Genomic DNA, 23,562 nt, shown 5'->3' on the forward strand with positions numbered 1-23,562 from the left:
CTGGTGATATTACGCACCCGTGCACCTCACCACTCGTGAACACCTATAATTACAATTGATACAAGTAATTAACATCAAGAATAATTTATTTGGGAGTGATTTATATTTGTCCGCTCATGAAAAGACCTTTGATTCCACGGATCTCACCCTTGGCCTCCAGGGCGAGGTTCTTCTCTCTGGAAGTGCCGTCAGGCTGCAAAACATCTCTGAAAAACATATCTCGATGACTAAAAAAAGACTGGTCAGTTTTTTGCTGAAATTGCTTGATCGACAAATCAGTCATTTTGTAGTTAGGCATCTCGCTCACTGAAAAGGCAGTACACTGACGCAACCCAGCCAGTAACACCCCGAGCTTCAGCCACACCTTCTCCAGGCCCAATGTGCGCTTGTTGTTGATTTCTTCATCATCGGAAGCCTGCGATGACTCCGTTTGACAAAATGCCTCGGCATATAACTTACTTGATCCAGGCCTATGGAGGGCCACTATAGGGATATGGTCCACTTTGCCAATAAGCTCAAGATATAAATCCCGTAGTTTTGTTCTGGTAGACTCCAAGAAGTCTAAGCGTCTAATTACCTTCGTCTCCAATAGTGGCCTGATGCCTAAGAGACCGACGATGTAAGCAAGCACTAATAATGCTCCTGAGCCATTGAGTAGGCGAACAAGGTACGCAAATAACCTCAGTCTTCGACGAGCAGCCACAAGTGCAAGCCCTGCTGTATCAAAGGCAGCCTCTGGTATCGTAACGATAGGAACTGACATATGATTTGGTTTTATATGAAGTGCAAGGTATTTCTTGATGGAGGTGTAATAGAATGTGGGGATCAATTGTAGAACCTCGGTGAAATTCAGGTGCACTTGTGCAGGTTTGTCAGAGTTACTACTACTGTAGATGGCTACCGCCTTAGCACGAATATATCTCTAGAATACAATACAGTGTTGGCCTTGAGAGTTCGATCAACCGATTATCCTGATAGATCATTTTAAGCAATGCGCTAGCATGCTGCGGCATCCGCTTCGGTTTGTTATTCCCTGGTGTCCCTGTAATTATAAATCTTTAGAACAAAATCAATAGAAGATCGTATGCGGTATGGAGATAAATAACTATTTGCTTTCTGTTTTATCACTTTGTGACTCAAGGGCTTTGCTGGGATCTTTTGTCGGCTTGGATGTCACTGGTGAAGCAGCCTCGCCGAAAGTAGATCTTCTTGAGCCAAATGTGACACCACAATCTTCCACCTCCCTGGGCATGATAACTTCCGACTCCTCCACAACAAGCTCTGGAGGCTTCTTGAGCACTCTCTCACCATTGTTAAGGTGGTTGTTGTTATCGAAAGTAGGTTTCGTATCGCGAGGACCCCCTACTTCTCTATCGTCGTCCTCCTTGTCCTTCTTCTTCCCTCTCTCCTCAGATGCGGTGGAATCATCCTGAACGACTGTCTCTGACAAAGTCTTTTCCCTGCTAATCATATCTGCCTCATACCTCTCCCAGGTTCTCTCAAACAATATCCACTGGTCAATTTTTTGCCAGTATAAACATTGTGCCTTCTCTGCCATCATGATGTCCTGATGAGCTGATAAAACATAATAAGTGAAGCTCTGTTGCTCTCCTGGGTACCACATGAACGAAATAGGCTCATTGTTGGCCGTAAGCAAGTCACCGTTTGGGAGCCATCTGGCCTCCAAAATGTTACTTGGAACAGAGTATGGGCCAACATGCCAAAACCTTCCTCTGCAAGGGCAACCACGTGTTGGATATGGCATTTGCATCTTGATTATCTTCTTCTCCCGGTTTTAATTTATCAATGAAAAATCCAAAGTGGGTTCTCTAGATTTTCAAGGATGAAGAGGTGTGCAATGAGTCTATGTGGGTTGTTTCTCAATTCACGAACCAGGTAAACTACACTTGCCCGAAGAGACGGGAAGGGCTTGGATTGGAATTAAAATGACAGGTAAGTGCTATTAACGTGCATTTGCAAGCTATAATGGAATGTACAGTGTTACGTATGCCGAGATTCATGAAGGTGTGTTGCAAAATCCAAGTCAGATTGCCGCACATCAAACTCGAATCCAGAGTGTCATTACATGCAAATATGCAAGAAACGGACGCTTTTGCTCTCCCAATTGTTATCACTGCTTCATGAATTTGATGACACTTTTAGTAGTCGGCGTGGACCTGTGCAACAAGTTCGACTTTCTGAGAACTAACAGCGATCCTAGTATCAATTGGAACTGAAATTTCTCAACAATTTGTACCTATACAAGGCAAGTCCAAGAATCGGCTGAATTTGTCATTTTTGAGGGGTTTGGAGATGGTAGCGAAATTGGTCTGTCCCAAGAAAGCAACCGAGCCTTCAAGCTTAACTTATGTAGCAAGTTGCATTTCATTATTCAATTCAGGCTTACAAATCACAATTCTACAGGTCGTCTCGGTCGCCCCTCCGTCATATATATACAAATTAGTCTATAAGGTCGCCCACGGACGTGGTATACAGTTTCCGTCTCTCTCTCCGTTTTTCGGTGTGCTTTTGCTTTCGTTCGATGAGTTTTCGTTGTTCGCGCTGCCTCTGAGCTATCAATCCCTTCACCTTAACAACAGTAGGTTCGTCAGGCAGTTGAGCTTCGGCAGCTGCTTTTTCCTGGCGCTTTGCTTTTCGTCTAACAGCTCTCTCCTCTATTTCCTTGAGTTCTTTCTCTGTGGGAGTCCACTTCGACTTGAGAATTCTTCGTATACTTTCAGGATTGATCTGAAAGATATCGGCAATCTGGATCGTCTTGATCAGTGGCATCTGCTGCTTTAGATCCCGGATATCCTGGACCTGCTGTCTCGATAGTTTCCTCGTTGGGTTCCAGTTTCCATATCTTTTACGCAAAGACTGATCTCGTTTTACCCACATCGGAGCCTTCTTGTCCTGCTCCTTCTCCGCCTCCATAATCTTCCGTCGATATGCTTCCTCAGACGACGACAACTTCGAGAACATTCGGAAATTTAGTAGACCAGGTGCAGTAATTCCCTTTTTTCCAGCTGGCTTCATCAAAGTCTTTTGAAAGCATATTCGACACCACATGCCCGATAGGTTGAACTTGCTTGATTCGAAGAGGAGCATCATCCTGGTGTATGTAGGCTTCAGTGCATCGCAGCTTCGCAGTGGCCACACTAAATGCAGAAGTACACAGTCAGCAGTGAGAAGACATTCACACCTCGAAGGATATTTCTATGAATTCTGAAAAAAGCTTCTGGGGCATTCTCTTACTTTCTTACTTTTGAATTCTTTTTCTCTCTTCCTTTTTTTTTTATTTATTTTTTTTTTCTCATCTCATTGCATCAACCTCTGTATTCTGTTCACAACACGGAGCGCTTATCTATAGTGGCCTCACTTTTCGCAGCTCCCCACAACAATGCCATGAAAACTACAAAAGTCAGAATTGAACGAAAGAGAAACAAATTTATTCTAAACATTTATCCAATTCAAGAGCAGAGCTCAGCTTGGACATAAACCTTACTTCAAGCCCGAAAGCCCCGCTGCTGGCACTTCTTATCTCTTGTCTGAGACCACATTCCTGTATTGGGCGCAAAGCCAGCCGAGACTGAGTTCCCCGACTACGATAACAGAAGATTCACACTACCTCCTGGCAAAAAATTTCAGGCACAATTACGCTATTTCTGATATGAACTTTCTCAGAAAGTTTATAGGGGCCACCCCCATCGATGAGATAGCTCTGATACCTTCAGGCAAGCTATTTCTCACCCGGGCGCCGTTCCTGCCGAAGGGTGCCTTGGAGTGCTTATACAACGATGCCCTCATCAAGATAAAGAAGACAACAAGAGAGCACTACTACCAGCTTTCGATAATTAAGGCCAGCCAGGAAGGCGAGCTCAACCTGGAGTCTGCAGATGACGAGAATGACGAAGATTCCTCGGAGGACAGTAGTGAAGAAAGCGGGAACGGCGATGAGAAGGTATTCTCAATAGACTCAAGCCTCAAGTTTAATATATACACAAAGAGTGATGGTTCACAGGCAATCTCATGGAAGGATATCAATGGAGACATCGGCGACCGCTTTGAGTTTGCTATAGATGAAGACGTCAAGTACACTGAGGTAGACAACTTCGCCCTCAGCTTGTACAAGTGCTTATATGAGCATCGTTACCAGAAGTCTGCTGCTGGAATCAGTGATATAGACCAGCTCTCCGAGTTTGTCTACGATCCAAATACCGATGACGAAGTGGAGGAGATGGACAAGTTGTCCAGGTTTGCAATGTCATGCGCCAACTCTCAAGATCACACACTGTGAGCTTACTGTGAGATCTAATCAGGTGTCAAAGAGTTTCTGAATTTGAGATGATGAGAATCCAAGTTGATTTCAGACGCCTCCTCAAGGCCTTCGAATTAGAAGGAGCTAGGATCGTCCCATTTATCTTATGGCCTTCTCAAAAGCCATAATGGAGAATAGGCTCCGCTAGTCACTTACTTGTTGAATGCACTACCTATACCATGACCTATCGATTTGGATCTGGAGTACCGCTTGGCTGATGTTCCGAGGCGTGCTCTTTTGCAAACTTGCCAATGAAGGACTGCTCGTGGTGGAATATGTTGCGGTGGCAACGCCCCACAGCTCTTTATTCTATGGTTCCGTTGAACTAATCAGGATAACATGGTGCAGCAACCTCAAGCCAGTGGCAATACATAGTCCTCCATGCCCAATCTTTTAGCTGTGAATTGCACCTACCGCCTAAATGTAAAGGCGTTTTTGAGCTCATCCCAGAAGATGATTCGTAGCGCGTTAGCCTTGTGCCACTGAGTGGGTCTGTAGTCCTCAAGGAAGATTCTCTTGCCCTTTTCTAGAGGTTGTTCCTCGAGGGGAATGCGATTAATACGAGCGTGGATTCTTCTTACCCAGGCATGGAATGCCGGAGAGCTCATGAGCTTCCTATAAAGGAGCTCCTCAAGTGACACAGGAGGCATATCTAGATGTTCAGCAAGAATGTCCTTAGTGAACTTATGTGTGAGCCTCACAAAGTGTACAAGGCAGTTTACACCCGTGCACCACACAATGTGACTGTAACGCGAGCTATTCATGTCTTGAACTGGTCTCCAACAACCAGAAGGGCGCTTTTACAAGGACTCATCAAGATGATAAGCGACGATGAATTGAACACGGTCGTGTTGACGTTTGGGTTTGTGTCGGTGGCCCTTGTGCTTGTTTACCACTTCATCTCCACGAACACCAGGCACAAGCAGGAGTAAGTTACACGTGTATAGCGTTGAATGAACAGCATACGAGAGATTGTGTAGGTAACCATGTGATGTCGATTTCAGTTTGTCAATGAAGAGGTCAGAAGGAACAGCGACTCAAATTGTCCCCTTCAAAGAAAGAGGACCAAGAGAGCGTGCCAACTAATTGCAAACTACAGGTCTGGAATCTTCTTGAGATGAAGAAATTCTAGGTCTTTTTGGGACAGGAAGTGCACTGAGATGCTAATGACCCGGTAGCTATTGGTGTTTGAAATTTCCCTCCAATGGCACTTCCTTTGCAGACTAGGCCGATGGTGACATTTTGCCTAAGCAGGGCAAAACACACTCACTGCACTAATTCGGCTAAAAGCTGCCATGCTGAGTACGAGCCTGTTTAAGTCGTTGGCTCACTATTTGACCGAAGCTCAGGCGATGAGTTCCCGAAGCAAGCGGTTTTTCCGGAAAAGCCAGTGCCGACCTCGCTAGACTTAATTCCCTCACTGCCGGCCCGAGGTGCACACACAGAGATAACACCATTACTCAGTGAAACAGACAAGCTTACAAGCGCCTATTTCCGGGACACATGAGATTAGGTTCCTCTTCCAAAGCCCACCTGCGAGGACTTATGACGAGGTGCCTGCAAAGAGTACGCTGATACGATGACCTAAGGGTCTACAGCCCGAGGCTAGTTATCTCGCAGCCTCGCAAGCACTAGTGCCAGTTCCTTTTTTCCAGGCCAGCCTGGATGCCAGTCTCGCCGCCTGGCTGCCAGCCTAGCGGTTGCTGCCACCCCTCGATTGATCTGCTCTGCACCCACCACACAGGCCACACCTACCCCAGCTCCAATTAGCGCCTGCTTCTGATCTACACGATGACGTGGGTTGGCCACAGTGGAAAATTGCACCACAGCTTCGAATTCCACTCGGGAATTCCACCCGGGTCCGCTTGCTGGATTCCCTTCTGCCCAGCGGTACGTCATCATCAAAACCGTGCGCAAGCCGCCTTGTCTCTGGCGTGATTGTTTGCCAAGGACCCCAATTGTCTCCAGGCGTGGAGAAACGGTGTCTCATTTACGGTGAGAGCGAGCACAGGAAACGAACAATAGAATGCCAAAATAATAACAGTAGAAAGAATCCTGTCCTCTGTCCTGTCGCCCTTCTTGGAACATGGAACAAGCCCACTTCAGGGTCCTTTGCCCGAGCAGTTGCCCGAGTTGCACCCCATGTGTCCTGACTTAATGCTCCCCACGAATGCTGGCAGCCGCGCTGGGGTGACAACATCTGGCGTCGTTCGCATGCAGCCCACCTCAAGGCCCCAGGAACTAAAACAACATTCACAATGCGATCTCCCTCTCCTCAATCGTCCGCACGAAAATCACCCATAGTCACATCCGCAATTGCACACCCCAGGCATTGTCAATTACGATGGCTTCCTGTTGGCCTCCGCCCTCCTTCATTGCTTCCTTCCTTCCTCCGCTTCTTCCCCCAAAAACAGCCCCGAAAAGCAGGTGAATATCTGTCTTTGTGTTTTGTCCAGCACGGGTCCTCGGGGCACACTCCGAAGCCGGGCTCATGAGCAGTCCGCACCCGAAGCAAACAAGGATGGTGCGTTTCCAACAAAGTCAAGCAGTGATCACGAAGCTGCGTTCACACAATAGGAGCGTCGCGCAAATCACAATCTCAGAGCACCCCAGGTGTCTGTTATTTTTTTTTTTTTTTTTTTTTGGCTTGGCCCCGCAACCTCTGCAAGTGCAGGAGGGTTTTCCCAGTCACGGTCTGCCTGGCTGCCCTATCGCTCCCCTCTGGCAGACAGATTAGGAGAAGCTGGGGTAAAAGGTGAGGGAAAAAAAAGGCAGGAAAAGCAGGAAAGCTGGGGTAAAGAGAGAGAGAGAAAAAAAAAGGAACTCCAAAATCGCTCACTCCCTCCTGGATAGCCGGCTTCCCCCCTCTCACGGGTGAGGCGCTGTGTCAAGACCTGCGCTCCCATGTGTGGTCACCACTTACGCAGCGATAGACCAATGCTAGACAGCCTTGTGGTTTCTGCTTCTTGGGAAGGTCCTCACAGAAGACAGTGGCATTTGGTTTTACTTCTTTTTATTTTTTCGCTATACCCATGGGCAAATTGAAAACTCTTCGTTGACTTCCCCTATTTCTCAGTGTGCTTGCGTTCAAAACCCACAGATTTGCCTCTCAAACCTCACCATTCCAGCGGAATTCCCTTTATCTCCAATCTCACTGGCGCCCCCCAGACCGTTACCGCAGTGGGCCTGCGTGGCGGCCGACTAACGCTCTGCGCAGCGCCTGCGTCGCCAGTGCCCCAGACAAATCGGACGTGCATGGGTTTTATAAAGCTTACGCCCCCCTCTCCAACGGTGTGGTGGATTCTGCTTTTTTATTTTTTATTTTTTATTCTTATTTTTATTATTTATTTTGTTCCTCGTCCTGTCCGCCTTATAAGCTGTCTGTTTCCTCAGTCTGCTATCTTCTGTCACGTTGTCTCCTCATCGTTTATCTGAATCTACCTTCATGAACTACGACTGTTCTAAAAGGTGCTCTATCCCGCCACTAGATGAGATAGTGGCTCCCTCGAGAGAACCCACAAACTGTGGGCCCTATTCCAAAGCGAACTTTGTCGCCTACTTGGCAGCGTCGCACTGCACGGAGAACTTGGAGTTCATCGTGGAGCTCGACCGCTTCATTGCCGCCGTCGGCGACTTGAGCAGAGCGAACTTGTCGGCCCCGGTAGACTCGCCGGCCCAGAGAATCGCCGAGCAGGACCGCTTGCTCCACCAATGGCGGGTGCTCTACCGAATTTTCATAGCCAAGGACTCCATTAAGGAAGTCAACATTCCATGGACTCTCCGCTCCACCTTCCTGGAGGACATCCTTCCGCTGCTTGCTGACCTCTCGCATACTCGTGGTGTTGTGTACGAGCTTCTCTTAGACAATTATAACGAGTTCATCTTGCACACTCGTGAAACCACTAATGACTCTTGCACACTTCGGCGCCGCCTGGAGATCGTTGCCCCAGATCAGCAGCCTCCTGTGTTCAATAATTCTTCTTCCTTTGCCGACCACGACGTTGCTCCCTGCCCTCCTTTTACACCTTCCAGGGAGAAGTCCTGCAGTGCCGCAGGCTTGAAAGACCAATGGGAAAAGGCCCTACTAGACTTTGAACTCGGCAAGACCGAGGAATACGAGTGTACAAACCCAGACCCTAGCTCAGACTCGACTTCTAACTACGGCTCTTCTCGCAGCCGTAATGGCTCCGACGGAACCGTGAGCTCTATGCGCACCTCCTCACGGGGATCCTCCATTGGATCAATGGTAGATAACATCAAGGGCTACTCTAATTTGAAGAAAGCAGTCCGCAAATTCAAGCACCGCCGCTCGCTGGCTGAGGGCGTTGACGTCGTCCAATGACCACGCTTTATGGATTCTTATAGACCGAATAGACATGAATGCTATGACGTACTAGTGTGTATTTTACAAAGAATTGAATATAATTTTACAACCAAACAATCTGCTAATCGCGTTTCTCCGACTTGACCCTCTCCTTCAATAATAGAAGCTCCTCGTCTGAATTGCGGTTGCCTTTTTCGATAATAAGATTCTTGAGAAGTCTATTCTCCATTTGGAGCTCACCCACTTTAATTTCGAACTGACGAATAAGCTCGTCCAAATGCTGAATCTTGGCTTCCAACTCTTTCTCCTTCATTTTCTTCTTAATCCTAAAACGTGCACTGGCTGCTGTGTTGCGTTTTCGCTTGTCAAGTTCTGACGAGCGATCTACGGGTCTTCCTTCGCCGGAGACAGAGTTTCTGCCTTCACCAGCGGCAAAGTCACTTGCACTCAGAATACTTGGTGTTGCAAGAGCGGAGCTTGCGTGCGAACTGCTTCCAGAGCTGAAGGCTGATCCTACAGATCCTGGAGTATCTGCAGAGTGGTAAGCTAGCGTAGGTGCGATGGCAAACACGTTTGCGTAGTTTGGGTCACGATTGCTTCGGCTTTGATCTTGCTTTGAGTTCTGGTCTTGGTTTTGATAAGGGTCAGCATGTTGCTGATCTAGAGTGCCTTGGTGTTGTGCTATAAGCGCTGAAAGCAACTCGATTTGATACTGACTGAGTCCAGCCTGTTGGAGAGAGTTCTTGGCTCCGGAAGGTACGGGAAACTTAGGTAGGTTTGAAAGATCGGGCTGGGGATCCTTGAATATATTGTTGGACTCGTTCGAAGGCTCGCTGGGGGCAAACGATGCTGCGGAAATACCAGTCTCGTTGTAGTGAATTCCATTCTCGTTATTGTGAGCCTGGCTCGGAAGCGTAGGTGTATTCAGCGCATCGACGTGTCTTTGCTGGTAGTGATTTAGGCGATTCATTTTGGCTAGTTTGGTGCGTTCGTTGACACTGAGGCCCTTTGCGTCTTTGTCTTTGGAGCCCTTCTTGTTGAACAGACCAAACCACGAGTCGTTATTTCCCAAGGAGGCAGAGTTTGAAGGCTCCTGGTGGAATTCATCGTGAGGGTCTTCATCTTCGTTTTTGGGCTTATCCTCGTCAGGAAAGACAAACGAGTCGTCAGCGAAAGCCGCGAGGTCAAGCAGCAACTGGCTATCGACATCAAGATTCGGAGTATCTTCAGCGGTATTATTTATGAAGTTATCGATGTAGACCAACTGGTCTATCAAGGCGTTGGAGGTTTCGGGCATGGCAAGTTGAGTTGCGTTTGATATAGTGAGTGTCAGTTATTGCAAGCGAGCCCTCGTGGTTGGCATATCTTTTGTTGAGAGCCAAGAAATGCAAAATGTTAACTTGTTTTAAATGACACCAGCTCGGACGCCTTGCTGATACGTTTTAATACAGATGAAGCGCAGCGGTCCAATTTTAGCGACACTTTAACTGTGGATGTTGTGTCTTTCAACCACAGTTATAAGTTTACGCTGGTTCGTGCCAGAAATTGCGCACGAGGTAGGTAGGGGGCAATAAATCAAGTGATGCAGGGGGGCAAATGACCACTATCTATGAAATTTGAGCACTGGAGATAGAGGGAATGTCTACTTCAAAATGCATTGTTACAATAGTAACGATTCGGATGCACCTAGCATTTCGCGAGCACGCTATCAGGTCTGTGTCCCAGGGCAATTATGCAATGTCACGTGATTCGCTTTCTCCTTTTTTGTAGCTGGCTTGCCAGCTTCATGATATCGTCTATTGACTTGCGACGTGCGCCATGTCATGTGCCATGACTAGGGTGCCACGGGGTAAGTGTCCGGATTTACGTCTCGATAAATGGGAATCAATCTGGTGTTTGGGTTTTCGATGCTCTTGATGAATTTGACAGATGCCGATGTAATCTGTTTGGTTTTGATCGAGACGTGCTTGTTTTTCGCAGCCATTTCTGCCTTTCTGCGGCACCTCCCATGAAGCCATACATTGGAAGTCGTACGCTGAAGAGGATAGATTTCACAGAGAAAAAGAAATAATAATAACTCAAGGAAGAGAAGCAAGCACTAGGCCGGTCTTCTCGCTAACAAGGATCCCTTTATCTTCTTTGAGACTCAGAATCATTGTTCTAGGATTAGTATCACATCAGTATATCTCACAACCATCCGCAACCAACAAAGATGTGAAGGATAGTCTCGATAAATTGTCAGAATTACCAGGAACGGTGTGGTAACGAATAATCTTTGAGCATTCTATCAATGAGATTGTGAGCGAGTAGCTTGGTTCTTGGGCACTTCGATGCTTACGTACGTCTCTGGTGTACGCTGAATGCTTCATCAGGATAATCAAATCACACCGACGACGAAAGGCTGAACAGTTAGGTACCCTTTTTCTCAGAAGGACAACTCACTGCACACTTACTATAGAAGTTCTTTCCGTTTTCATACTAGATTCGGCACGCAACCTAACGAAACCTCTTCAACACTTGTACAAAACAATGCAAGTTGCAGAGTAATCATCTGGATATAGTTTTCAAAAGACTGAACGTTCAATTGAGGAGATTCATCCATCGAGACGGGCAAACCAACAAGAGGAAGTACACTTCGAAAGAGCGATCACTTGGGGATAGAAAACACCAGGCTTTGGTTTCTATGGCGTTACCGACTGTCCTCTTCGAATAATAGTAGGCAAGAAAGATGCATTGCAAAGCAAAGCTTCTTGGAAAGTACTCATGATATCACCAGGAATATTCGTATTCTTACAATCGTAAATATAAGTCAAGAAATCAGCCAGCTCAATGGCATTACAGAGAAGCTTTGGACAAGACAATCGTCGCTGAGAGTAGATTTTGAATTGTAGGCTACTCCATCATAGCGTTCGCTGCTCATACTATGAGATCCAACTACAAACATCGTCTCTTGGGCCTGCTCGTGGAAAGCTCAACAAAGCAACAACAAGCGAGATCAAATAAAATAATCGAGATAAATTTAAAAAAGCAAACAGTCAAAATGCAATTTTTGGCACCTGAATATGATATCATTATAAACATTTTGCTTGATCATTTTCTGATTCACATCAAGTAACGTATTGGTACTTGCGAATCCTCGGATGCTACGCTCTACAGAAAAAAACTTCTGATTTCGCACCTACATGTCCGTGGTTGCACTATCAAGAGAGCTATCTCCTGCGGATAAGGGAAGCGAAGTGCGGCTACAAGGTAATATTTCACAGCGCAAAAAAAAAAAAAATGTGAAAAATTTACTATACAAGAAGTGAAAGGAGAAAAGCACCTGGTACCCTTTACCAGGCGAGCCCGTTTTGTAGGTTTTGATTTTTTGCCTGTAGACCTTGCGATACTCTAAAGAAGGCGAGGCCAGCTCAGACCTTCTTAGCCTTGGATCTGAGCTTCAATGGCGACTGGTTGACCACCTTCAATCTGTACTCAGCGAACGATCTGAAAGAGTTACCATTTGTAGGCTGCCACTTCTTTGGTGGGGCAGCAGCCCTGGCAACGTTGCTGAACTGAGTTACAGACTCCTTCTTGAAAGCGGCAGCGGCAGAGGTCGAAAATGCTCTAATCATTGGGGTATAAAAGAAAATTTGTAGACACAAGAGAATCAGGAGAAGGGAAATGCCTGTGGTTTATATAGCCGGGTGCTCGCGGCACGTTGGGGTGATTTCGGATATTCGTGCGCGCTAAGTAAGTGCTGCTGCTGCCTCAGTGTGGGCACAAAACCTTGATTACTGAGCGAGGGGTGGTGCCACCAAGCCGCGGAGAAGCAACTCATTACACAGAGGGCTGGAAAGGCGCTGAAAAATTTTGGGAAGCTGGAACATGAAATTGGGGACTCGTTTCTTGGGTGTATGCTGTGGAGAGTTATTCGAAAAAAAAAAATTAAGATTGCAGTCAACTTTCCTTGATTTTTCCTTCTCTTTCCTCCTCGACCCTTCTCTGACGTACTTTGATGCCTGCCTGCGCTCGCGGTGTTTCCACATTTTTTTCCTACTGCCGGCTCGGTTCTGGCATGATTCTCCGCTCGCTTCGCTATACGTAACCCCAACAAGCTCCACCACACCAGGCACAGCAACCGCCTAAAGACCGAGCCGACGGTGCCGATGAAACTGGAGAGGCAGTGTTTTACGGAATTTTTAGCATGATGCTCAACGCCTGATTTTTCATAAGGCACCCCACGTTTCCCCCCTTTGCGTACGTTTTAACCCAACGAGTATTTGCAAACTTGCGCTTTGTACCTGTCTTCGAAGCTTAGGGTTTTCGGGTCCGCTGGTGCGAAAAATGAACCTGTCGCCAGCTTCTGTCTCTGGCCAATTCAATGCGCTCCCTGCACGCAGTGCCTCTGATAAGGTGCCAGGCAGGCTCGCGCTAAGGATTGGTTAGTCACCTTGTTCCAACTTCAGCCTTGCACAAGGCAAAGTTTTTTTGTAGGCGGAGAGGCGGCAAAGAATGGGGATCAGGAAAAAAAGGGGACTGTTGTAGTTGTGGCCCTCGTTCTTGCTAGCTTGACAGCGTTTTTAGGGGCATGTAGTACAACAAGTGTTGGGTGGGAATGGCTGCAAATTCACGCCCAAAAGTGAGAAGGCATTAGGGTGGCCAGAGAATTGAGGTTTGGTTATAGCAGCTTAGCTAGTTCATCTGATTAACGATATTGTGTTTCTAATACGTCTATTCTTTCTCCAACTTGATGGGACGTAGATTCTAAGACGACCCCCGCGAGCGAATATTTGCATCTTTGTCGCACTTTCCAATGCCGGTGAGAGAAGCTTCACAGAGAGGCCTCACTTCTAAACGGTCCCCCTCAGCTTAGATTTTTTTTTGTGCCGATTACAGACATATTTATTTATTGCATTCTGCCGACCTATATTGGCCGAATACTCTTAAATTTCATATTGGGCTATTTGTTCCTGTTCCTCGAGTGACGCCATCGTCGTCAGGGGAGGCAAAACGAGCCCGATAACGGCTCTTTACTGTCCATTGGCGGGCAACGTTTTCCAGTGCTCTCACAATTTTTTTCGCAAGCGTCGCCGCATGCTAGTAGGATGATGAATCATCGCGGCGAGAATACTCCGAACTGAAAAAAACACACAAGGAACATAGCACGGAACAAAATTCTGCAACCAGAGTATAGAATTTTGACGAATCTGGGCAAATGGCTTTGAGTCAGCCCAAGTTCCGCGTTCAGGCATTCTCTGAATCCACTCATTTCTGGATATTCCATCTGGGCCTGCTCGAGATAGTCTAGTTTAAGTTCGTAATGGTACATCGCCGCACTCTTCAAAACAGAGTCACAATTGCCCGATGAACTAATCCATGGTCGACGAGGACAACTGTTGGCAATGAATTATAGTTGGTCATTCAATTGGGATCAGGCTCAAATTTCACGTCTCTTCAATCCCAGTACGACTTCCTTTTATCCACAAATTTCCGCTTCTCTTCGGACTTCAATCTCCTGCCACTATCTACAGGCTCACAGCTGTATTTACCCTCGGACTACCTCGTCCTCGTCCAGCGTATATAACTGGACGTAAGCCCCATGGACACTTGGAAAAAAGATTTTTCCTCTCAACCTTTTATTTATTGGCTTCTCAAGCAATAAGCTGAATTTGCCTTCATCGCATCTTGAATCAATCAGCTCCTTTCCTTTCTTGGTGGTTCGGCTGTTTGCTCCGTACTCTCTGCAGAACTTCCTGGCAAACGTTATCTTAATCTATCATCGCTTTTCCTACCACCCTTATTCCCTACACCTTCATTGCAAATGACTTCGCTTGCCACGTCCACTTCGGACCGGGCAAAGATTAATCAGATGCGGAGAGATCTGACTGTTTTGGGGCCCATGAACAAGATCCTTGTGGCCAACAGAGGTGAGATCCCGATCAGAATCTTCAGAACTGCCCATGAGTTGTCGATGCAGACTGTGGCCATCTACGCACACGAGGATAGGTTGTCCATGCACAGATTGAAAGCCGACGAATCGTACGTCATTGGCAAGAAGGGCCAGTACTCCCCAGTGCAAGCTTATTTGCAGATTGACGAGATCATTAACATTGCCAAGAGGCACAATGTTAACATGATCCACCCAGGCTACGGTTTTCTCTCTGAAAACTCCACTTTCGCTCGTAAAGTTGAAGAGGCGGGAATTGCTTGGATTGGCCCTTCCTACACAACCATTGATGCTGTTGGTGACAAGGTCTCTGCCAGAACTTTGGCTTTGGAAAACAATGTTCCTGTGGTGCCCGGTACTCCGGGCCCAATTGACTCCACCGAGGAGGCCAAGAAGTTTGTGGAGAAGTACGGTTTCCCTGTGATCATCAAAGCTGCTTTCGGTGGTGGTGGTCGTGGTATGAGAGTCGTCAGAGAGGGCGACTCCATTGAGGATGCCTTCAACAGAGCCAAATCTGAGGCCTTGACCGCTTTTGGTAACGGCACCTGCTTCATTGAAAGATTTTTGGACAAACCAAAACATATTGAAGTGCAATTACTTGCTGACAACTATGGTAATGTTATTCACTTGTTCGAAAGAGACTGCTCTGTGCAGAGGAGACACCAAAAAGTCGTCGAGATTGCACCAGCCAAAAACTTGCCAAAGTCTGTAAGAGACGCTATCTTGACAGATGCCGTTAAATTGGCCAAGTCTGCAAACTATAGAAACGCTGGTACCGCCGAGTTTCTTGTGGATGAGCAGAACAGACATTACTTCATCGAAATCAATCCTAGAATCCAGGTCGAGCACACCATTACAGAAGAAATAACGGGTGTTGACATTGTCGCTGCTCAGATCCAGATTGCCGCTGGTGCCTCCTTGCAACAATTAGGCTTGCTTCAGGACAAGATCACCACCCGTGGCTTTGCAATTCAATGCAGAATCACCACTGAAGATCCCGCTAAAAACTTTCAACCTGACACCGGTAAGATCGAAGTGTACCGCTCTGCTGGTGGTAATGGTGTGAGATTAGATGGCGGCAATGGTTTTGCTGGCTCTGTCATCTCTCCTCACTACGACTCTATGTTGGTCAAGTGTTCCTGTTCAGGATCCACCTACGAGATCGCTAGAAGAAAGATGTTGAGAGCTTTGATTGAATTCAGGATCAGAGGTGTTAAGACCAACATCCCCTTCTTGTTGGCCTTGCTTACAAACGAGACATTTATTAATGGTAACTGTTGGACGACCTTTATTGATGACACCCCATCTTTGTTCCGTATGATTTCATCACAAAACAGAGCTACCAAGTTGTTGAGCTACTTAGGTGATTTGGCAGTCAATGGGTCTTCTATCAAAGGTCAAGTTGGTTTGCCTAAGCTTCTCACGGAGGCCTTGATTCCAATCTTGCACGACCCCAAGACTGGCATCGAAATTGACGTTGACTCTCCTGTGAAACCAAGGGGATGGAGACAGGTTCTTCTCGAACTTGGCCCAGAGGGTTTCGCCAAGCAAGTGAGAAACTTCAAGGGAACCTTGATAACTGACACCACTTGGAGAGATGCTCACCAATCCTTGTTGGCTACTCGTGTCAGAACTATAGACTTGTTGAACATTGCTTCAACAACTGCGCATGCCTTGAACGGTGCCTTCTCCTTGGAGTGCTGGGGTGGCGCCACATTCGACGTGTCGATGAGATTCCTTCACGAATGTCCATGGGCTCGTTTGCGCAAATTGAGAGAATTAGTCCCTAACATTCCATTCCAGATGTTGTTGAGAGGTGCTAACGGTGTTGCGTACTCCTCTTTGCCAGACAATGCTATCGACCAGTTCGTAAAACAGGCAAAGGACAACGGTGTGGACATTTTCAGAGTCTTTGATGCTCTCAATGATTTGGAACAGTTGAAGGTCGGTGTCGATGCTGTCAAGAAGGCTGGTGGTGTGGTTGAAGCTACGGTGTGTTTCTCTGGCGATATGTTGAACCCTAATAAGAAGTACAACTTGGAATACTACTTGAATGTTGTTGACAAGATCGTCGAAATGGGTACTCATTTCATTGGTATTAAAGATATGGCTGGAACTATGAAGCCAAAGGCAGCTACTCTTTTGGTGAGCGCAATTAGGGAGAAGTACCCTGATATTCCAATTCATGTTCACACTCATGATTCTGCTGGTACAGGTGTCGCTAGTATGGACGCAGCAGCCAAAGCGGGTGCCGATGTTGTTGATGCAGCTTCCAACGCTATGTCTGGTATGACTTCTCAACCATCTATTAGTGCTCTCATTGCTTCATTAGAGGGCGAGGTCAATCATGGCTTAGAGGAAAGCTTGGTGAGAGAGCTCGACAACTACTGGGCTCAGATGAGATTGTTGTACTCATGTTTCGAGGCTGATTTAAAGGGTCCCGACCCAGAAGTTTACCAACACGAGATTCCTGGGGGTCAATTGACGAACTTGATTTTCCAAGCCCAACAATTGGGGCTTGGTGAAAAGTGGTTGTTGACCAAGGAGAAATACAAGGTTGCCAATCATCTTTTGGGTGACGTTGTGAAAGTCACTCCCACATCGAAGGTAGTTGGTGATTTAGCCCAGTTCATGGTCTCAAACAATTTGACTGAAGAGGATGTCATCAAGTTGGCACCTGAATTGGATTTCCCAGGATCGGTTCTCGACTTCATGGAAGGCTTGATGGGTAAACCTTACGGTGGTTTCCCTGAGCCATTGAGAACTCAAATGTTGAACAACAAGAGACCTAAGTTGGACAAGAGACCCGGTTTATCCTTGCCACCTGTTGACTTTGCCAAAGTGAAGGAAGAATTGGTTTCTCGTTATGGTGAATCCATCGATGAATGTGACATTGCTTCCTATGTAATGTATCCAAAGGTTTACGAGGACTACCGTGCTACTCTTGAAAAGTACGGCGATTTGTCAGTCTTGCCAACTAGATACTTCTTGAAGCCATTGGATATCAACGAAGAGATTGTTGTCGATATTGAGCAAGGTAAGACTTTAATTATTAAGTTGTTGGCAGTTGGGGAAATTTCCAAGCAGACCGGTACGCGTGAAGTGTTCTTCGAGTTGAATGGTGAAATGAGATCAGTCACGATTGATGACAAAACTATTTCCATCGAAACCAAGACTCGTCCCAAGGCTTCTCAACCAAATGAGGTCGGCGCTCCTATGGCCGGTGTCGTCGTTGAGATTAGAGTCAAGAAGGACCAAGAGGTCAAGAAGGGTGACCCAGTTGCCGTCTTGAGTGCAATGAAAATGGAAATGGTTATTAGTGCGCCAGTGAGTGGTAAGGTCGGAGAAATCGTGATCAGAGAAGGTGATTCTGTCGACTCTGCCGACTTGATCACAAGCATTCTTAAATAGAGATCAAAGAGTGACTTTGAAATAATCTTTCATAAATAAAAATATGTCTAAGTTTTCTGTCTCTTCCTTGACCTCTCCAGCGAATCTGGTCTTTTGTAAGAGTCTAACTGTGCTTGAAGTTTTCGATTCTGTTCTTCTAGAGCCTCTAGTTCACTCGTCAACTGGTCTACTTGCACCAGCACCTCATCGCCCTCATCCTCATTATCCTCGATTGGTCCTTTCCATCGCGAGTCTTGTAAGGCATTTCTCGCAAACGACGTTTGATTTAGTATCTTGATCCAATCTTCCAAGAGAGCGCCTGCGCTGTCAGTCGTGCTTTTCGTTTTGGCTATGTTTTTTTTGGCAGAAACTACGGTCTCTGTAAGGGCGTCAATGGTTTTGTTTAAACTTTTGACTTGCAGCAACTCTTTCTCGAGCGCTAGCTGTCGTGACATTTCGTGATTTTAAGTGCGATTGAGATTTGAGGATGGTTTGTTTTGGAAACAAGTAGTAGTGCGCTTATTCTCGGTGTATCGCATCAACTAAAGTGGTGAGCTTTTTAACTACAACGAGCGCAGCAGATTTCGGCGAAATCGACGCAAAGAATAGATATAACTAAAACATTTATTGAAAAGAATAAAATTTGCAACCACATATGCCAGACCAACCTGATGAGCTACCCACGAGATGGGAAGTGGAACTTGAGTTCGTCCAATCGTTAGCAAATATTCAATATGTCAATTTCCTAGCGCAGAACGACTACTTCAACGATCCTTCGTTCATCAATTACCTCGATTACTTAAACTATTGGAGAAGCCCTAAGTACGCTAAGCACTTGGTCTACCCTAACTGTCTTCATATTTTGACGCTACTACAGAACCCAGACTTTCGCAAACAAATCACAAATCCCGAGCTTATGAACAGTCTAATGAACGATATGGTCAAAAAGTGGCAAGGCCTGGAGGAGATTATTTCAAAGCCTGAGGAGAGTGAAGGCAAGGATACTCTGGGAGATCCAAATGGAGAGACTAATCCTCATACAAGTACACAGCCAGAACAGAAGGACACTAATGAAGGAAGCCATGTATCATAAACGAAATGATTAAACGACAGTCATCACCAGAGGAAGTTTTGTGTTGAAGAAATCACTGGGCCGATGGAGTGAAAGAACGGTAGGTTGTTCCAATGGATGATAACTCGAGGGGATTCAAATCAAAGGACAGCCTACATTCGACACCACCAATGCAAGCAAATGTTGCTCGTGAATTTAAGGAGAACTCATACGCTCGTAAAAATACCTGATAGCGTATTTGAATGTCCAGCAAGCCTGCGTTCGCACACGCGCATCTGATGTAGAGAACACATCTACAATACACTGTATTGCCACCTTCTTTGCAGCATGGTCGCTCATAAAAGGTACGACCAGGACTACGCACTATTAATAAGATTTTCAACTTATGTCAAACAACGTCTAAGAGTTTCTCTTGCAGAACTCCTCTTCGTTGCTTCCTTCGCTTTAAATTTTTTCTTAGGCAAGGTCCTTCACTTATACTCCGAGCAAGCTGAGGTGTACAATTACTACAACGACAAGGGAAACATTTTCAACCAACTCTTTGTGAAAAAAGGTTGGGCATGGACAACCATCGCTGTTGTTTATTTCTATGGTAATGTCTTGCTGAGACAACATGTCAAGAATGTTCAGAACACGTTGCTTTTGGCTTTTGTTAGATACGCTGCTGCAACGTTCTGGTGGTACCTATTCACCCAGTGGTGTTTTGGCTTGCCAATTATGGACAAGCTTTTCGTTTATACCGGTGGCAAGTGTGTGGCAACAGATGGCAAACATTTGAGTCATCTTTTCGAAGAGCTCGATGGACTTTTTCACTCAAACAAGATCTCGTCCTATGCATGCCGAAAAATCAAGGGCTCTTGGGAGGGAGGGCACGATCCGCTGGGCCACGTATTTCTTATGGTGCATTCTTCGTTATACCTTTTCTTTGAGATAATGCCTTACTGGAGAGGATGGCAGCAGCTTAAAAGAGATTGGCAGGGCTTGAAGAGCCAGACGATATCTGGTAAAGTTGTACAAACATTCTACACTACCCCACAAGTTGTAGTCATGCTGTTGATGGCGCTCTGGTGGTTTATGTTACTCATGACAAATATGTACTTTCATCTGATAGCCGAAAAGCTAGCCGGGCTTTGGTTCGGCTACATTGGTATCGCTGCGATCTACTACATCCCGAGATGGTTCTAGCTATTTTGGCCTGGAGCCTGGAGACGATGAGGAAGAGAATTTCGCCTTGTCACAAGCTGGAATTGTTTTGGTCGTCTACAGCTGCGGACCGCGCAAAGCAGTGTCAACCTGAGCAAAGAATACCAAAATCGAGGAGCTTCAATTTGTGAGTTTCGGAGAGCATAAAAACCATTCAACCGAGGCGATTTTACATATTACTTGCAGCCACGCCCATCATAAGTTCAACTTATTGAGCAATGCGCTTTTCGTGTCTAAGATGCGGTGAGGATGACTTTCGCATCCTCCCCAGGTGCGCGTCTCGCGAACGTAAACAAACCTCGTGCGACCCGTCTAACCCAAGCGAAACAAAGCCATGATAAAACCAAATGTAGAATGTAAATTTCACTAATGAATTATTAGAGACCATATCCAGACTCAAACTATATCACTTACGTAACGCATTGATTTACTTGTTTTGATGCTTCTTTTACCACTCTTGGCTGCGAAAGTGCCTGGCAGAAATCGCGACTGTGAATGTCTCGCGCAGAATCAGTACACGCTTTTTTAGATTGAATAGAGGGTAAAACTTGCATGTATTGTAGGCAGCGTTCGTGTTATTCGCAGCCGTTCCCAACTTGACGAAGGAGTCGTCTTAAGCGGCTACTTCGCTAAATTTTCTCTGAAGCGTGCCACTTCCACAAAATCTTTCTTTCCTTCTTTTGCTTCCTTTCCCAAAGTTTATCACCACCTTTTGCAAATCTTTCTCGGATTGTTTCCCGTCGGCACCCAACTCAGTCTATGCTCCTCCGTCTTCTAATACTTCTTCAGGCGGTGGTATATGCCATCTATCTTGGCTGGCCCATGGACGAGCAGCTCCCAAATGTCGCTCGTGTAAACCAGCCTTATGAGTTCACCATTGCCTACTTGACTTACCGCTCCAACAGCGGTGGGTCCATCTCATACTCGGTGACCGGCTTGCCCAGTTGGCTCTCGTTTGACCAGCTGAGTCGAACCTTTTCAGGGACCCCATCAGAGAGCGACGTCGCGTCTTTTGAAATAACATTGACGGGTAAGGACGACACCGATGCCTCGGAAATGTCTCGAAACTACACAATGCTCGTATCCAACAGCACGGGTATCCAATTGTCATCTGACGACGTTATGTTCCCTATAATTGCTCAGTATGGCAGGACTAATGGCAGAGGCGGGCTTGTTTTATCTGAGGGTGAAGACTTTGACATCAAACTCTCCGAGGATATCTTTGAGGAGAAGAATGGCTCGCTGCGACCTATCATAGCCTACTACGGACGTTCTCAGGATAGAACCTCCTTGCCTAGCTGGATATCGTTCAATGCTGACGATTTGTCTTTCTCAGGCACAGTACCTTATGTGACATCTGACATCGCACCTTCCTCAGAGTATGGCTTCAGCTTCTTAGCGTCTGATTACTATGGTTTTTCTGGTGCAGAAGCCATCTTCAAAATCTTGGTTGGTGCTCACGACTTGAGCACCTCTCTCAACGAGTCGATCAAGATTAACGGTACCTTTGGCGCTGATTTCCACTACGAGGCTCCGATTCTTTCATCCGTATACTTGGATGGAAACCTCATCAACAAGTCGAACATATCTTCTGTGGCTACCAACGACCTCCCATCTTACGTGACATTCAACAAAGACGATTATACTCTCAGTGGAGTGTTTCCAAACTCTTCAAGAAGTGATAACTTCTCCATTGTTGTGAGCGACTTCTACGGCAACACCGTTGACTTGCCCTACAGGTTTGATTCCATTGGTTCAGTCTTCACGCTCAAAAAATTGCCCGACGTCAATGCTACAAAGGGTGAGTTCTTTGAATATCAAATCATGAAGTCTTTCTTCACTGATTTCAATGATACAGAGGTGAGCGTTTCGCTTAATGAGAATGATAACTCATGGTTATCCTACGTTGAATCTAATATGACCCTTGTTGGTAAAGCCCCATCCGACCTCAACCTGGTCAAGGTCAAAATCCAGGCTGACTCCTCTTACGATTCAGAGTCGAGAACTTTTTCGGTTCGTGGGATCGACAAGGAGAAAAAACCAACTAACTCATCGTCCACTTCATCAACTCTGTCGACACCAACGTCAAGATCTTCAGAATCTTCGACGCTGAGTAACGGAGCCGATGAGCAGTCGAAATCTGGAAATCATTCACGTAAAGCATTGATACTTGGTCTTGCAATAGGCCTTCCGTGCTTCTTCCTTGTATTGGCGCTTCTTTTGCTATTCTTTTTGTGTTGCAGGCGTAAGAAAAGGCAAGATGAGGAGGAGAATGAAAAGTCCATGGAGGATACGTTCATCGAACGGCCTGAAAACTTGGATGATCGTACTGAGACACCACATCAGTTGGGTGCTTTGAATGCATTGAAACTAGACAATGACTCTGCGTCAACTCTGTCCTCTGTCACGCATGTTGATAGCGACTCGACCTCAAGATACTTTGATGCTTCAGAGAAACCAATGAAGTCATGGCGAGCAAAGGATGAGTCAGATTTGATGGCTGTGAAAAATAAGCTTATGCAAAGACATGCCTCAGAAATTTCTAATAGCACGGTCAACACTGAGGAGCTTTTTGCCGTTAGGCTTGTCGATGATGAAACTCGCAGATCCGCATCTCAATCCCCGTTTTTCCTGAGAGACTCTCTTGATCAGCACTTCCGTGAAAGCGGCTCTTCGGCTAATATAGAGAGGCTTGACAGTGATAGTAATATTGTCCCTACGCTGGTCTCCAATACATCCTCACCAAGAAAGCGTGCTGCTCAAAGCATGAGTCTCAACAACATTAACGAGGAAGACAACGCATACAGAGGAGGTGACAATAAGTATCAATATGGCCGTGAGGAATCTGAAGAAAAGGATTTGATGGCAAAGTACTTCAGCGGCAAAACCTCTTCTATTGATGCGGACGACTTTAAGGTTGTTAAAACGCCAGTGGGTAATTATGAATGGAGAAGATCAAAAGATGCCCTCGTGGCATCCCCAGATTCAGAGACCTTCCTACTAAATAACCCAGAGCATACGCCTGTGAACTCATATTCTACAACTGCTGGTAATAACGCTTCTAAAACATCAGTCTATTCTGATGATCTACAAAACGATAAACCTCTTGGTGCAGGCAAAACACTCAATGGCCAGGCGAAGTTAGTTGAGTTCACCAGGAAAGGCAGCTTGAGAGATTCTTCCCACACTCCTACCATGGAATTCTCTGGAGAGACTGCTCAAATTCACGACGGCAGTAGTGCTGAGAGCGAGTGACTGGGATCTCCTCTCATGATAGGGTTTTACAATTTAATTTTTGGTTAAGGCGTTCTATTCATTTGTTTTCA

The 23,562-nt window shown here is 46.1% G+C and overlaps 12 protein-coding genes across 12 annotated transcripts; 6 read left to right on the forward strand and 6 right to left on the reverse strand. All coding sequences in view use genetic code 12, as the record gives it.

The window, feature by feature from the left end:
- Positions 1–100: 100 nt before the first annotated feature.
- On the reverse strand, positions 101–763 carry PEX17 (Pex17p; the record flags this gene model as incomplete). The annotated part of the gene is made up of 1 exon (XM_029037216.2): positions 101–763. One exon carries the CDS (start codon positions 761–763, stop codon positions 101–103), a length of 663 nt encoding a protein of 220 aa, XP_028888272.2.
- A 342-nt stretch (positions 764–1,105) lies between these two features.
- CJI96_0003984 (uncharacterized protein) lies at positions 1,106–1,771 on the reverse strand (the record flags this gene model as incomplete). Its single annotated transcript, XM_029037217.2, has 1 exon — positions 1,106–1,771. The coding sequence occupies one exon, from the start codon at positions 1,769–1,771 to the stop codon at positions 1,106–1,108; it is 666 nt and encodes a 221-aa protein (XP_028888273.2).
- Positions 1,772–2,460: 689 nt separating this feature from the next.
- Positions 2,461–2,982, reverse strand: CJI96_0003985 (uncharacterized protein; the record flags this gene model as incomplete). Its single annotated transcript, XM_029037218.2, has 1 exon — positions 2,461–2,982. One exon carries the CDS (start codon positions 2,980–2,982, stop codon positions 2,461–2,463), a length of 522 nt encoding a protein of 173 aa, XP_028888274.1.
- A 688-nt stretch (positions 2,983–3,670) lies between these two features.
- VID27 (Vid27p) lies at positions 3,671–4,297 on the forward strand (the record flags this gene model as incomplete). The annotated part of the gene is made up of 1 exon (XM_029037219.1): positions 3,671–4,297. One exon carries the CDS (start codon positions 3,671–3,673, stop codon positions 4,295–4,297), a length of 627 nt encoding a protein of 208 aa, XP_028888275.1.
- Positions 4,298–7,763: 3,466 nt separating this feature from the next.
- On the forward strand, positions 7,764–8,660 carry CJI96_0003987 (regulator of G-protein signaling domain-containing protein; the record flags this gene model as incomplete). Its single annotated transcript, XM_029037221.2, has 1 exon — positions 7,764–8,660. One exon carries the CDS (start codon positions 7,764–7,766, stop codon positions 8,658–8,660), a length of 897 nt encoding a protein of 298 aa, XP_028888277.2.
- A 103-nt stretch (positions 8,661–8,763) lies between these two features.
- Positions 8,764–9,939, reverse strand: MET4 (Met4p; the record flags this gene model as incomplete). The annotated part of the gene is made up of 1 exon (XM_029037222.2): positions 8,764–9,939. The coding sequence occupies one exon, from the start codon at positions 9,937–9,939 to the stop codon at positions 8,764–8,766; it is 1,176 nt and encodes a 391-aa protein (XP_028888278.1).
- A 2,113-nt stretch (positions 9,940–12,052) lies between these two features.
- On the reverse strand, positions 12,053–12,256 carry CJI96_0003989 (uncharacterized protein; the record flags this gene model as incomplete). The annotated part of the gene is made up of 1 exon (XM_054702154.1): positions 12,053–12,256. The coding sequence occupies one exon, from the start codon at positions 12,254–12,256 to the stop codon at positions 12,053–12,055; it is 204 nt and encodes a 67-aa protein (XP_054558129.1).
- A 2,189-nt stretch (positions 12,257–14,445) lies between these two features.
- On the forward strand, positions 14,446–17,982 carry PYC2 (pyruvate carboxylase 2; the record flags this gene model as incomplete). Its single annotated transcript, XM_029037223.2, has 1 exon — positions 14,446–17,982. One exon carries the CDS (start codon positions 14,446–14,448, stop codon positions 17,980–17,982), a length of 3,537 nt encoding a protein of 1,178 aa, XP_028888279.2.
- Positions 17,983–18,029: 47 nt separating this feature from the next.
- On the reverse strand, positions 18,030–18,416 carry DUO1 (Duo1p; the record flags this gene model as incomplete). Its single annotated transcript, XM_029037224.2, has 1 exon — positions 18,030–18,416. One exon carries the CDS (start codon positions 18,414–18,416, stop codon positions 18,030–18,032), a length of 387 nt encoding a protein of 128 aa, XP_028888280.2.
- A 200-nt stretch (positions 18,417–18,616) lies between these two features.
- Positions 18,617–19,054, forward strand: SOH1 (mediator complex subunit SOH1; the record flags this gene model as incomplete). Its single annotated transcript, XM_029037225.2, has 1 exon — positions 18,617–19,054. The coding sequence occupies one exon, from the start codon at positions 18,617–18,619 to the stop codon at positions 19,052–19,054; it is 438 nt and encodes a 145-aa protein (XP_028888281.2).
- A 306-nt stretch (positions 19,055–19,360) lies between these two features.
- On the forward strand, positions 19,361–20,218 carry CJI96_0003993 (uncharacterized protein; the record flags this gene model as incomplete). Its single annotated transcript, XM_029037226.1, has 1 exon — positions 19,361–20,218. One exon carries the CDS (start codon positions 19,361–19,363, stop codon positions 20,216–20,218), a length of 858 nt encoding a protein of 285 aa, XP_028888282.1.
- A 777-nt stretch (positions 20,219–20,995) lies between these two features.
- AXL2 (Axl2p) lies at positions 20,996–23,491 on the forward strand (the record flags this gene model as incomplete). The annotated part of the gene is made up of 1 exon (XM_029037227.2): positions 20,996–23,491. One exon carries the CDS (start codon positions 20,996–20,998, stop codon positions 23,489–23,491), a length of 2,496 nt encoding a protein of 831 aa, XP_028888283.2.
- Between the last annotated feature and the right edge of the window lie 71 nt (positions 23,492–23,562).

The sequence above is a fragment of the Candidozyma auris genome, chromosome 4 (genome assembly GCF_003013715.1).
Source record: "Candidozyma auris chromosome 4, complete sequence".
Classification (NCBI taxonomy): Eukaryota; Fungi; Ascomycota; class Pichiomycetes; order Serinales; family Metschnikowiaceae; genus Candidozyma; species Candidozyma auris.